The 15,293-nt window shown below is 41.5% G+C and overlaps 1 protein-coding gene across 4 annotated transcripts in view; it reads left to right on the top strand.

Moving 5' to 3' along the window:
- Positions 1 to 15,052, top strand: part of znf385a (zinc finger protein 385A) — a 62,186-nt gene extending 47,134 nt beyond the window's left edge. For all 4 annotated transcript variants that reach the window (XM_034877034.1, XM_034877035.1, XM_034877033.1 and 1 more), the window contains 5 exons: positions 903 to 1,077; positions 6,804 to 7,169; positions 10,811 to 10,995; positions 11,231 to 11,323; positions 11,652 to 15,052. In XM_034877034.1, coding sequence (XP_034732925.1) covers positions 903 to 1,077; positions 6,804 to 7,169; positions 10,811 to 10,995; positions 11,231 to 11,323; positions 11,652 to 11,900 — 1,068 coding nt within the window. In that variant the 3' untranslated portion in view covers positions 11,901 to 15,052. The remainder of the gene's footprint in view (positions 1 to 902; positions 1,078 to 6,803; positions 7,170 to 10,810; positions 10,996 to 11,230; positions 11,324 to 11,651) is intronic.
- The last annotated feature ends 241 nt before the right edge of the window (positions 15,053 to 15,293 follow it).

The raw sequence follows: 15,293 nt of genomic DNA, 5'->3' as shown, positions 1-15,293 counted from the left end.
GCTCAAACATATTGGCTAGTAGCTAGCCTTTCATCAGGAGATTAGCCACACTAGCTTCTGTAATAGATCTCTGTGCTGTTTTTTTCTTTGTTGGAAAGCAGGATGACCTCCAGTCCCTGAAAACACTTTGCATCCCCATTTTATCTTTCAAAGAGATATGACAGACAGGGTATTAGCTGGCCTGCACCGTGTACAAGTCTAGGATTTCACAAGAGCCTAACCCTGTTCAATGAGCAGCTGAAGGCAATCACAGAAAGTATGTTGTAGGAGTCAACGTATGCTGGCCTCCCACTGATAATGTTTACTGTAATATGTAATAATGTGTGTGTGTGTTATAGAAGAAAGGGGAGTGTCAGGGCGGGACTTGCGAGCCCTCCAGGCAGATAGTGTGGCATCTCACTGACCCTGAGTTCAACTCCCCTTGGCATGTCTCTCAGCTTGGCTGTAGATATAAAAACTGGATCCAAGTACTGTCATATTCTATGTAGAGGTTTAGAATGCAAAGGATGTGTGTCAAAACTTTGAGCTGAGCAGTTATGCCCAATGTATACAAATGGATGATCTGGAAACAGATGTTTTGTTAGACTCAATTTACTGAGGATAATCTATTGTTAATTTGAAAACCTATGAAATGACTTAGTAACAAGGGGGGCATATCTATGTCTTGAATGTCATCATCACTGCATCAAGGCATCTTTTTGTTCCCAAGCTTGTTATCCATAACCTGCCTGCTGTCTGTGGCTCCAGTCCCCAGAGTATATTAAATAACCTGGGATCATAATGACGTCTGCGCAGTGCTATGGTTTATGTGTCACAGTTAGTCTAATCCAAACTGCAATGTTTTATTCACCTGGTGTTAACTTTCAACATACACTTTTTTTTTGCTTCGTGTTTCCCTATAGAGCCAGGCAGAAGCCCATTACAAAGGAAACCGGCACGCCAGGAGAATCAAGGGCATCGAGACCTCTAAAAGTCGCCCTCAAGAGGGGGATAAGCATCACACTGTGCCCCCCACCTCCTCCCCGTCTCCACCCGGTGTCCCTGGCACTGCCCCAGACAGCGAGCCCAGCAAAGCGGGTGAGACAGCAGAAAATAATATCAGGACTAGAAACAGAAAAAGTGTATGTGCAAATTTTGAGATAATCATTTCAATCCATGCAGGATGTTAAGAGGCTTATCATACAGCTGAAAAAGGAATTGGAAATTATGCAAGAATAACAAAGGAATTTAATCACAGTGGCTTTGCAGGGTTTTGTTTTTCTTGTGAGCATCTCAGCTCTCTGTGTGGTCCGATGTGGTTGCAACAGAGCTTATGGTCAACAACACAGTCACACAAACTTCATGAACTACACTTTGACACTCGTGGCTCATATTCTTTCTTTCTAAAACTGTTGAGTACCAGGACCTTAGACTAGACTTTGAACTTAGACAGTTTGATTATCTACTTTATTTGGAGATTGAACTGATAGTTATAATGAAACTTTAAAAGTGGGATATATATTAAGCAATAATTAGCCCTGTAGCCCAGCCCTGGACACATTAAATCACATTAAGAAATGACGTCATAGCAGTGAGTCCTAGGTTTGTGGAAAAATTCATTTTAAAACAGAAGTCTGACCCCGTTTTCCAATAGATAGAAGCCCAAATTAAAACACTACCACACATTTAACCAACTATATAATATTCAACAGTGTGGAAAGTAACTGAATACATTTACTCAAGAACTGCACACAGTTTTGAGATACTTGTACTTTACTTTTTTATTTCTATTTTATGCTCCTACTCCACTAAATATTGCACTTTTTACCCCACTACATTTATTTGACAGCTTTATTTAATTTGCAGGTTTAGATTATAAATACAAAATAGAAATCAAAGAATGCATTATCATATTTTAAATTATATAAGTTAAATACCTAGCAATATATACAGTAATTGAAATTATCTTCACCTTTACCAGCTGCCTACTTAAAATGATCTACACAATACTGCCTCAATAATTAGGATCTAATAATATAATACTGTTTTCTGAAATGGGCCATTCTGCATAATGATTACTTTTACTTCAAGTATATTTGGAGGGTGATACTTTATTTATTTCACTTAAGTAAGATTCTGAATCCATGCATTTCCTTGTAACAGTCAAACAACAATGTTGTTTTGAGTGTACATATGCATCAATGCTTTGTTTAGCTCAGCTCTGTTAAACAAAGCAAGGACATTGGCACAGTCTTTGACTCTGCATAAAAATAACCCTTAAGATATGCTTCTAGCTGACTCAGAGTAGTAAGAGGGCCGGTCCTTTCCACTCTCCTCATGGGGGATATGAGCTCAGCTCCAGGCCTGTCACCATTATTCAAGGGGCGAACTCCAAAAGCATGAGGAGCCAAAACAAGCCTGCCATGACCGAGATCCGAAAGTAGCAACATGTGAAAGAATGCCTTTTTCCATCCAAGCCTTTTTCTCGTGACCCTGGAACCCTGTCTCTTCCTGGTCGGCCTGTATGCTTGCTTGCGTTAGTGAATGACTGTGTGTGTGTAGTGTGCATGTCCTCAGTGTGATTCTGTCCGTTTGCCTCATGGTAGATGGAGAGATCTCACGCAGCTATGTGTGGCCTCAACTGGGAAAGTAGTGTCTGGGGACGGACACTGTGGGGCCTGTGGACACTAACATGGTTCACTCTAAGGCAGATACTCTGATAAACACACATAGGCTGTAATGCACTCACACAGATACACAAACAATGTGGTCAGGCACATGCAAGCACAAAGATGGAAAGACGAGTAGATTTCCCACAGTACAAATCTCTTACAATACAGAGCATTTGTTGTTGTCGACATTGATTTCATCATCATTTTTCCTGTGAATGGTTCATTTGTTGATCTGGGATATTACGCAATGTGTCTCCTGAGACATTCGGATATGATACAGTCTAGCATTGGTAGGATGACCTTCTCTTTTACACGGAATCCCTTCTCCTAAGCATAGACAATGCAGTCAGCAGTGGTGGCCATGATCAGGACACATGAAGACCTTGCTGAAGGATAAAACATGGCCTGAAGATTTCACTTCATGAGCTTATTTGTCACATGTGTTCCCCCATCCTGCCTATGGTCTCCCAGTGGCTAGAAATGGTGACAGGTGTAAACCAAGCCCAGGGTATCCTGCTCTGCCTTTTAGCAAATGAAAACTGAGATGGGCCGATCTGGAATCTTGCTCCTCTTGAGGTCATAAGGGGCAAGATTATGTCCCTTTTCTCTGCTTTCTCTAACAGAGAATTTGGCCCGTCCATGAGAAAGAGAGAGACATCATGGCTTTCAAACAAGCAAAGTGGCAGTTGGTCAAGGCCACACCCACCCTCCACCACTGTTACCTTACGATTCTTAGAACAGATCACAAGTTGTATAGCCCTCAAAAGGTTTGCGTACAGAGAGGACCCGCAAAGTGGAGGCCAATGGCTTTGGAGGATTTGGCCTGGTAAAGTGAGGGGTTGGGTGAGTGACTCAGAGACAGCTGTCTACTTGGAGAGAAACTCTTCTCTTCCCTCCCTCCTTCCCCGCTTCTTTATCCCCCGGCGGTCTGACACTCCCACTCTAATGAAGGACACTGTTAAATCCACCCTGATACAGTATTATGTCTCTCTTTAAGTCCACGCAAAAACTCTCACAGGCACACACACACACTCAAGGTCAATTAAACAGATGGCTTTCATGTGAGGGCTAGGGTTTCATGGCTCTAAGGTGACTGTAGTATCGAGTTACAAAGAGCTGAAAGGCTTTTCATGCTCTTTCTATATTTGTTTTTAGTCTTGAAGTTTTCAGGGGACATTATCTGAAGTGAGATATTTGACTAAATCAAGCAGAAATAATTAAATAATGTGTGTGTGTGTGTGTGTGTGTGTGTGTGTGTGTGTGTGTGAGAGAGAGAGAGAGAGAGAGAGAGAGAGAGAGAGAGAGAGAGAGAGAGAGAGAGAGAGAGAGAGAGAGAGAGAGAGAGAGAGAGAGCGAGAGACTAGATAGGCTGCAAGCCAGACTGGAAAAAAGGCACCCAGCTGCATTATGTATGAGGCTCGGCCTCTCGTAGGGCAAGCATTGGGTTTCTTAGCTCGTTAATCATTAAGAATACCCTCACAGTCAATACACCAGTCCTCCTGTTAAACCTCTTGTTTTTTTGCGGGAACAGTATCTCACAATACTTAAGACTCACAATGATGCAGTCCTTTGTTATCTGTTTACCTTAGTTTAAATTGCACCACTTTCATTCAACATTTGAAATAAACAAAGCATATCCAAAACTGCACAATGTTCCATCTACACCTAGGATTGTTAACGGCAATAACTCTGTTGGTCTGCTTTCAGCTTTGCACTTTATTTAACAACAAAAAACGCTTATTTGTTGTCTGTTTTCAGACCCTATGGAATAATATACATTCTCATGTGCTTACATAGGGACTCCTATCACACTGTCTTCCACGCTAATTCCACAATCAGATATTTTTTTACATTTCCAAGAAGCTATCGCAGAATAGCCAAAATGTCACACTCACGGAATAATGAGGAACTTTGACTCTTGCAGCAAACAACGGAAGTGGTTTTGGTCTGAATCTTAAAGAGTCTGTATTAAACTCACATCTTTATCAACAAAAACTCTCCCTATGGAATGGATACTATACATAGCTTTAATTTCCTGAGGTGGTTTAAGGCAATGCAGACACATCAAGTTATAGTGTCAAGCATCTGGACTGAGTTATCTCCCTCTGCTGACCTTTCCCAGTGAATAATGCCTTCTTCTGTTTGGCTATGAGGCCAGCTAGCAGGGAAGAAGGTCAGTTAACTGCCTTAACAAAGTTGAATTAAGCTTTAAGTATATCCCTTGATTCAAATAACTCTGACAGTGGCATTCTCAGGGCAAGAAAAATACAGCAATTTGTCTTCACTAGTCAGAGAGAATAGCAAATCTAAAATGAATGTTTCATGCTTTTCATTTAAGTCAGAAAATATAACAAAAACAAACACTTTGCTGCTCAGTGAGATACAGAATTTTGGGTTGCCGAGACAGACAGTGAATAACTGTGGTTATGGAGGCCCCGAGGGGTTAGGCTCAAGATGAGTTTGTGGGGAGGGATAAGGGTAGGAGGCATTTAGTGTGGTATGAGGTGAAACAGTGACTGGATGTGATGGTTTGGTAAGACCAGAGGACCTCCAGGCCATCATGAATCATGAAATCTCTCATTACTACTTGGCCAACCACCTCTATTCCTTCCCACTTGATTTGAACTAAAATCACATGTTATGGACACTGTGGATTAGGGGTTTGTTTGTCGGCCTTGTAATGAAACCATGTGTGTGTGTGTATGTGCCTGTGTGAGGGCAAAATTTAACAAAAATACTAGAGAGAACTACTTTAGCTTCTCTATCATTCTGCCTCCATGCACTTGTAGTTACAAGCACTGCAATCAACCTACAGTAACCAGCTCAGACAGCAATGCGGCAAAGTAAGCATATTATGAGTCACAAAAATCTCCATTTGAGCACTACCCCTCACAATGTACTTTGATCCAGACCTGGTTTATGGACTTCTCAATGCCATAAGAGTCAGATTAAGAAATATTAATTTTATCAAAACATCTGTTTGACAAGGTCATCTTCATCAGAGATGATGCAGTCGAGTAGCCACAACAACTATACATTACACAAATGATCTTATAGTCACATAAAACTCACAGGGTGAAACAAAAACATTAATACATCATAACCCTTATGGACTCTGCTATGTGACAAAATGACAAAGCATGTGGAAATCCTTAAAAGGATATTGAGCAGTTAAAGTCAATATTTGTTTTCTTCCAAGAAATACTCCAAGGTATCCCTTTAATACCATAATCTTGGGGGGCTTTTCCATTGCTTGCCCTCGGCGCTACATCCTGTGGAGTTTGGACGAGGGCCTGCTGGTCCCTGCTGATGGGGAGAGTTCTGAATACCCCACCCAAATTTAGAGTGTCTTTTTTCAGGCAACATCCATTACTTAGTGAACACTGAAGGCTTGCGTATGGGAGTGATTGACCAGAAACATGTGTCTAGAAATGTATGTATAAACGTGTTCCGTGATATAAAAAGATCTCACCTCAGTCACCGTCATGCAATTTAAATATGCAACAATAAGAAATTAAGCTACAGAGAGCTAGCAGAAGGAAAGTAAGCAGAGAATGAGAGCAGAGCTTACTTAATATTTATTTTGCCCTGGTGACAAATCAAGTGCCATTTTGCTTTAAACCCAGCCAAAACAACAGGTGAGTCAAAGCATGCACAGGCTGTGACATCTGTTTCCTATTTCTCCCTTCAAGAAAAATTTCAATAACATGAGACCACATCAGTGAAAGATTAAAAAAACTTCAATAAGCCTAAAAACATATGTCCACGCCTTTATATGTGACATAGGTTTCCCCCCTCTGATCCACTTTCTTGTAACTACAGTAAAATTAAAAGGAACCCTTTTTAACCAATTATGCCAATAGGCTACAGTATAGGAATTAAAAAGCACTTCCGTCTTCAAGCGCTTTATTTGGGTTTGCTTGCGTAGTGCTGTCCACATTTGACTGGGAGGGGTGAGCGATGTGGTTTAACATAGCAGCAAGTTTATGTCAGGGGTACTTTGCTTCACTGCTGAGTAAGACAATGAAGTCAACAGTAAAACACTTCATTGTTTGAGTTATGTACTTTATGGACCACAAGAAACGTTATTTGATCGTTCTCCATAAAGAATTTATTCTAATTCTTTCTTTGTTTCTCTCTTTGTTTTTGCAGATGAAATTCGGCCTCTGTCGCAGAGGCTGCTGGCCCCAGGGCCGCTGCTGGCCCCAGGGCCCCTTCTCCCTCTTACCACCCCACCTAACCCACCCATAGACTCCCCCATCCCCTCGGTGTGCCCCTTTCTGCCCACCCACACTCCTCCCCTGGTACCCCCTTCCTCATCCTCCCCAGGCTGCGGCAATGGCAGCGCCAGCTCAGAGCAGCCTGGATCCGGACCCTCGGTTTTAGGAGCTGCCGGCACCACGGCCTCCAGCCTGGCCAATCCAGAGACAGAGGAGGACAAGGCCAAGAAGCTGCTATACTGCTCACTGTGCAAGGTGGCTGTCAATTCCTTGTCACAGCTGGAAGCCCACAACAAAGGTGTGTACTGCGTTGATGTTGCTCAGTTTCTGCACACTCTAAAAATTTGCTAAGCAAACCATGTGGAATTCACTTGAACATTAACAACATTAACATGATCTATGACTTTCTGGAGATGGAACCTTTCAGCTGTGGTTGGATTCTTCTCTGTTTACTCAAACCACACTGTTGTTGTTGTTGCTGAAAGCAAAATGTCTCGCTCATGTGTCAGAGGAATTTTGCCAAGAAAGACCCATGTAGCAACTGCTAAATACTATGACATTTTATTTTAAATAATAGTCTAAAAGTGTAAACAATGTGCAATGGTTGTAAACGTAATGCACTTCTAGATGATGAGAAGACATTTGTCAGTTTAAGAGCCGACATTCATTCAAAACAAACAATCACAACAACAGTTTTCCAGAGAATTTGAGATATTACATTTTTGAAAATAAGATATTTATATATATAATACAATATTACATATTGTAACTGAAGATTTAGGAAAATAGTTATGAAATAACACTTCCTATTAAATGATCACTTAAATTAAATTTTTAAGTCAACCGTTTGTTGATACTGTGTATATATCTATGTATGGATATTTATATATTTTATATTTCATCAAAGTTGTAACATTCTACAATCCCTTCAAAGTAATACAGTAATTGCTGGTTGTCATGTGCACCAGGGATTACTGCAATTGATGCTTTTAAAACAATTTCAGAATAATGAACGATGATTCTTATTTAACCATAATAAGTAATTATAGTTGTTACAACACCATGTCTCTAGAACAATGTAACAGTTTTTAATAACTGTGTGGAGGTTGAATCAGGCGTGTTAAATTAGTTGACAACAAATTGACATTATTACTTCTAATCTTAATGGCTCCTTAAAGTTACACAACAATGCACAAACATGCTGTCTGTTACCTGACTGCCCTTACTGTACACACTGCTACCATTTCCTTTACCTGCGCCCCAGCAGAGGGTACTGAGAAGAAAACTGATCAGTAGATTAAGAGATCTGCTTGACATCAACAGGCTTCACCTATTTAACCAAGTCTGTGTGTGTGCGTGCGTGTGTGCGTGCGTGCGTGCGTGCGTGCGTGCGTGTGTGTGACTCTCTCATGCAGCACTCTGCCAACACACTCCACTTTCTTCAAACACACAAGACCAAGATTAAAGATTCATGATTTGTCTTATCATTTGCAAAACGCAGCATAAAACTGGTTCCCCATAGCCTGAAGCCTTCCACTTGAAAAGATTGCAGGGGAGGATGGTTTAGGCGGGTAACCACTGCATGAGGGAATAAGAGAAAAATATGTTATGTGGCTGATCTTACCACAATACCCGCCTCAACGTTCTGCCAGACAGCTTTCACAGATGCCAACACTTTCTCAGGGCTCCAAATACCCCTGAGGTGCCCGCTGTCTTCTTTAATCCTTTATACCCCACCGATTTAGCTCTCCCTGTGACCATTTGTCTCTTTGAGGACAGTTTGTATCTGCCGACCTTCTCTCTTAATTGTTTTTGCACTGTCCTACACAGAAGTAAATACTACAGAGACATAGACATTGATGGACTGACCCCACATCAGCATAACTGTTTCCCATTTTCCTTGAGTAGTGTTTGGCGAGCCAGCTCACAAACACCTCCTACAGTTGGATGCAGTATTAATCAATACAAATGCAATCACCGCCACCATTATGGTTGGATTAACCTATGGAAGGCTTTTAAAATGTATGCTTTATCAGGCGCTGATTAATTGTTTATCTGTTTAACACCTACACAACAACAAATGTGTGTTACCTCGCCTACTAGCGTGATCACATGTGAGTATAAAAAAAGATCACACAAATATTACAGCTTCTAAACATGCCCCCGAGTCACAGCCTGCTGTCAGCTACCTAGCTCCAAAATTCAAACGCTTAATGGCTGAGTTGAAACAGTTGAAACTCTATGGGGGAAACAATCTGGAAACAATCACCCTCACTCATACTCAAAATCAAAACTGTGCATGTTAGCAGGGTTAAAAAAAGTAAGAGCATACGTCATGCAGACAGATGAACAGCATGCGTGTCACGGAATGAACAGCAGTAAAGAATAATATAATGAAGGGTATGTAATGTTATTTCAACAGTTTCCTGTTAATTCATTGCCTATTTATTAGTTTTCAAATGTGACTTGTCTGCTTGTGTGTTGGTTTATACTATGAGTCAACCCTAGCACCGGGCCATCCATTGTCAGACCAAAATATAGCAAAGGCAAAAACAGACAACCCAAGAACACATTTTTTGGCCACGAGCATTTCAGCCCTTTCCTCCCCAATGGACCCCACAGCCTCTATGTTCCCCACCAGCCACCCTACCCTGACAACTTCCCTCTCTATTGTAACATTAACTCTGTTCAAAGGGATTTCAGGCTGAGTGACTCAAAGGCAGAGCCAAAGACAGTGTGATGCTTTACTTTGTGAGCAGAGAGGCATAGGGGTCAATGGGGGGGGGCATGACTAAACATTTTCAGCCAAGAACAAAATGTGTGATTATTTAATGAGAAAGTATTCTGGTGCACTCTATGGTGTGCTGCTTTGCAGACCACTTGAAAGGGAAAGTAATGTGCAAGGAGCACCTTTCAGTATGCTGCCTCCAAATTCAGCCCCCTGGAGTGGGATTTGTTCAAATTAAGAAAAGACTGCCTATAGAAATATTTCATGTAAATGTACGGAACATGCATCCCCACAGTTTAGAATCTTTTGTGAATTCTTTTTTTTCCGCAGTTGGACATCTTTTATTGAAAACACCTGACAAAATAGAATTTTTGAATTGCTGAATATGTAAGAATAAGTTTTTATTCTGGCTGGAGTCATGACTGTATTATTAGCAGGGTGATGGGTGGACTCTGGGGAATTTGACCATTTCGAGGCATGAGTTCATGTCTAACGTTTAAGTTGGTTTGGCCGAGAAACACATCTGTTGTGTTTTTGATGTAATTGTTTTATTTCTAGTGTAACATGCCAATCTGTAATGAAACAAGGGCCCCCATGTTGATTGCTCAGCTGTATGAATGTGTCATACAGCCAAAACCTCATTCAGAATCCAATAATAGGATATCTTGATTTTTACCCAACTAACATAATTTACTACAGGGCACACGGTATGGTTGTATCTTACCCACTCCACTGATCAAACACTATCAACCAGTTATTGTAATATTCTCATTGGAGAGGGCTTTGAGTTCATCATTCAGGTGCACGGCTGTCTGACTGCAGCCCTCTAGTGGTAACAACTTACCACTGCAACTTTATACTGCACCATGCTGTGTGTGTTGTGCACATGAGACCAATTATTGGAGAATCAAGCCAGTGTTACATTTATTTCCTTTTTCTCTTTTCTCTCTTTCTTTTCTTTCATACCCTGATATTTGTCAATGTCACTGTTTCTCCAACTCACATGTTATGAGTTAAAGAAAAACACTGTGGAGTGACTCATATGTTAAAAATAGTGATGTGCATTGGCACTGTATTATTTCATTCTAATAGCTTCTTAATATGTAATTTAATCTTGGTGAATGGCTGTGTATGTTTGTGTGTGTGTGTGTGTGTGTGTGTGTGTGTGTGTGTGTGTGTGTGTGTGTGTGTGTGTGTGTGTGTCCCCGCAGGTACCAAACACAAAACTATCTTAGAGGCACGAAGCGGGCTGGGCCCCATCAAGGCGTATCCTCGCCTGGGCCCCAAGCCCATTGGAGAGCAGGGAGGGGGGCCGGTGGACCCCAACACTCAGGAACGAACCTTCCACTGTGAGATCTGCAATGTGCGGGTCAACTCTGAACTACAACTCAAACAGGTAGGAGGGAGAAATGCCTTTTTATCCAACATTTACGTTTGATAGTTATCTGTGAAATAATTTGCATATGATATTACTGTCTCCTTTGGAAGTCTAAAGGTTACTTTTTCATGCAACAAACATTTTGTGAGAACATTTGTCATTACCATAATTATTTAATAATGGGAGACATTCTCAGGTCAAACACTTAGGGAAAGCACGAATAATTCATCTTCCTGTGTTCCCTCCTTTTCAGCATATATCAAGTCGAAGGCACCGGGACGGCATGGCGGGCAAGCCTAATCCCCTCCTTAGCCGACACAAGAAGCACAGGGGAGCTGATCTGACGGTAACCTTTCAAGTTTCTCTGTTGAATTATAACTTCTTCTGTGACATAGTCAGCAAATCCACAGGTTACATCGACGGTGATAATCAAGAACAGGAGGTCGGCAAGGCCTTGGAGTGGTTAGAGCGTGTTTATTTGAACCCAACAAAAGCCTGCCTGGTATTGGCTGTGACCTCTTTCTAAAAATATTACCTCATTTGGACTGAAACTGGAGAGTCTGGAGAGGAAAGCCTATTTATGTTTCCCCTCCATGTGTTGACCTTCTGTAACTAATCATTTTATCCCTCTCTCTCTTGTCTGTGTCTCTCTGTGCACCTCCTTCTGTTTGCAGTCTTCTTTGACCTTCTCCAAGGATCTCACCAAAGCTTTGGGTGCAGGGCTCTTGCCCAGCCCCTTGGCTGTTGCTGCAGCAATGGCTGCTGCAGCTTCCTCGAACCATCTGGCTCTCCGTGCAGCAGCTCCTGGGCACCACCCGCACCATCACCTATTACAAGGCCCACCTCTTAGCCACACCATCCTGAGACCCGCCCCCGGGCCTATCCGTACCACCCACGGGCAAATCCTCTTCTCCCCTTACTGACAAATCACCCTCTGACTTTGGCCAGTCCGGAACAGCCACTCCAAAAGCACACTGTGAAGATACAAAAATGATCAACAAACAGCAAGTGACGTGGGGGAAATTCTAACCATTTAAATATTGAACTGAGAGAAAAGCAAGGGAAAGGAGCAGCGGAGAGTCAAAGTAAATGTCTTTCTTCCCTTTACCTGAAATTCTCTCTCCATTTCAAAGACTTCTGAGTGATCTGAAGATGGAGAGATTTTCATTATGCATTGAACTCCCTTGTACATCTCTCACCTCCCCTAGTCCCTCTCCCTTGCACTGTAGCCCTGCCATGGCCGCCTCGATGGCTACAGAAGAAACACATGCACACCTTACTGGAACGATTAAACCACATGTAGTGTTACTTACGTAATTATTCTGGGCCAGGTTGGTTTTTTCCTGTCATCACGGCTCAACGTGTTCTTCTCATCCTATGCACCTCAAAAACCAAGACAATAATGTTATGTCAGTAGGGTAGCTGCTTCAATCAGTCTTTGCTGTCTGCGCCACATGTAGCTGTGGTGGCCTCCACGGTACAGTACACGTCCCCTTCTGCGCTGAAGGCCAGCAACTCTTAAGTTTGTGACACTAAGTCTTTGCTATATACAACATGACTTGGGTTGACAGGGAGGTCCTAGCTATCTGAATATGTCTGATGGTAGTGGTGGTGGTGGTTGGGGGGGGGTTAGGAAAGTTGAAAAGTAACTGGGGGGGATTGCACTCACATGTCATTTCCTGATACTGTGAGGTGAGAGGAGGGCTGGCACAGGTCAGCGCATTGACCCCAGGCAGCATGCAAACACACAGGCCAAAACAAATCTGTGTTTTAAAATAGACTGCACCAACAAAAACTGCTACAGGGCACATCTGCCAACCTCTATATCTGTCAGAGAAGGGCTGCCCTAAAGGGGAACGAGGATAGGAGAAACAGCAGAAGTTACACATTGGTACATACTGTACTGCTGTATTTGATACATGATCCCTATCTTTAGCATATTTTGTTTTTTTTACGGCAATAATCTGTTCTTTTAGTTACAGTATTGAGCAATATAGAGCATAGTTCATATGTATTGTGAGGTGAGACTCCTTAAGCCATCAAAAAGAAAACTGTCAACCTTGCTGTGGTCTTTATCCGCAGGCTGATTCACTGTGTAGGTGGGGAGATATGACATAGGTGCAACCCTGTATTCTGATGTATTTATGTTGCGTCTGCATGCAACCTGGCAATACGATTCTGCAGGGTCAGGCTTCTGCTTCATTGGATTGAACTATTCCTTTGCTGCCCAATCCTCCTACACACCACCCCCATCTCCAAAGGTTCACATGAGTCTATAGCACAGGGCACATCGACACTGGCAACCATAATGTTCAAAGGGAACAAATTAAAAAGAGGAAGATGAAAGCCAAATACGTTCTTGGAGATGTGATCTTGAGCTGTAGTGACCACCGAGCCAGAGCAGGGAGCCAAGACGACCAGCTCAAGGCATCAACCAATTCTTCCCGTCTTACAACTGAAAGCCATGAAACACACCATGATTTTGACTTTTACAAAGACTGGTGAGAACTTTGATTTGTTTGGTTAGGACTGTTGGTTAGCATTTATATCACACATAGAAATAGGAAACACAATAAAAATATTTTTGTAGGTAGAAAATGTTAAATATTGCATCCATGAAGGGATAAGGAAGAGTGGAATTGTCAGATGGTGGAATATAAAAGGTTTAACTAAAACAGACTGAACTATGCGCAACCCTGTTGACTCAGTGGAGAGCCACAAAAGCTAAGTTAAGAAGAACTTTCTTGCTCGACAGTTTAATCACCCTTTTAGAACGAGATGTACACTGTGCCCTTTCATTGAGAAGCAATGAGCTCTAATGTTTTACCTTTGTCTGAATATTGCAATGCAATGAGCAAATTTTATCTGAGTGACTTGTTATCATTGTGACATGTTGTGACATGTTGTCTGGAGTCATGTGTAAACTGGGAGCCAGCTGACAGACTTTTCTATTCTTTCACGAGGAGCAAAAGCCCTCAAAGGGATTGAGAGAGGGACAGAGAGAGACAGAGGTGTAGCTGAGCTTAGGGACCGACCCTTCATATTAAAGGGCCTTTTTACTATGGTAATCTCTGCTTGGGGAACAGGGTACAATGCCTGGTATCAAGGGATTAAAGCTAGAATTGTTCAACAGGTTCATTTCTTTGTTGGATTTACGGAGTGAATTGTTTGTGTTTTGTGTGTGTGAGAAATGTGTTAAAGTAAAAATCTTGAGGAACATTATCAATGCCATTGCTTAAAGGAGAAGAAGGCTTGGTGTCAGCTTCCACCGTTGTGCTCTTTTTTTTTTGTTGCTGAACGAAACCTTCTTTGCAGAGTTCATTTTGTGAGTGAGATACAATTCCAGGATCCATGCGCTCCTTCCTGTTGGTGTGTGTGTATACAAATGTATTCTAGTGTGTGTCGGGGCCTGCTCTCTCCCCACTTTCCACCAATCAGAGTCAGAGGCAACGTGGAGTTGAAGTGGCCTAACACAATGATGGAGACAACAACCTGCACGTGTTCGATTTGGAAAAATTGATCAATCATCCTGGATTCTAGATTCTTGATCAATGACTGAACTAAATCAAAGTACTGCAATCTTGTCCCTGGTAGGTCAGTCAGTCAGTAGTAGCACCACATATATGTTCATACTGTGGTTAATTCCCACTAATCCATCTTCAGTACACTTTTGGGAAATAGAATTTAGATTCCTATTTTCTGGGCAGGTATTTCATGTTAGCTGTGTTTAGGCTAATAGCCTTAGCCTTATTCTGCCCTCAGCCTCTTCCAGAGCAGAGAGAGAAAGAGAGAGGGGGGAGGGGGACTATCTTGTAATTTTGTCTTGCCAATAAAGTTATTTTTGAATTTCATTGTCAGAGGGGACAAAGAGTTTGTATGGCGAATTGTAGCAATACCTGACTCATTCTGGCTACTCTTGTTTATTGCAATAAGAAAATTAAACAATAAATGTGTATGTGAGTGAAACATTATAAATGTAATTTAAATGAAAAAGAAACCTTATGGTAAATAATATTGGTATCAAGAGAAACCATGGTGGGAAAAAAAGTAAATGTCAATAAATCATTAAATGAAATAAATGTGTTCAGAGTTTTTTATGAATTAATCATTGTGTGGTCTGACACCTTTTATCAAATATCCTATCTCATGAAATGAAATACCAAAAAATACATCATACAGTATATTAATATTAAAATTTTTCAAATAGTACTTTTCGTACAGGGGCTGTAGCTCAACGTGCTTTACAATAAAGTAAAGAAACAAGGGAATAAAATAGAAATTAGGCAAAAAAAAAATAATTTTAATAATGCAAGATA

The sequence above is a fragment of the Etheostoma cragini genome, chromosome 7, assembly GCF_013103735.1.
Source record: "Etheostoma cragini isolate CJK2018 chromosome 7, CSU_Ecrag_1.0, whole genome shotgun sequence".
Lineage (NCBI taxonomy): Eukaryota > Metazoa > Chordata > Actinopteri > Perciformes > Percidae > Etheostoma > Etheostoma cragini.
This window is presented reverse-complemented; position numbering and strand designations above follow the sequence as displayed.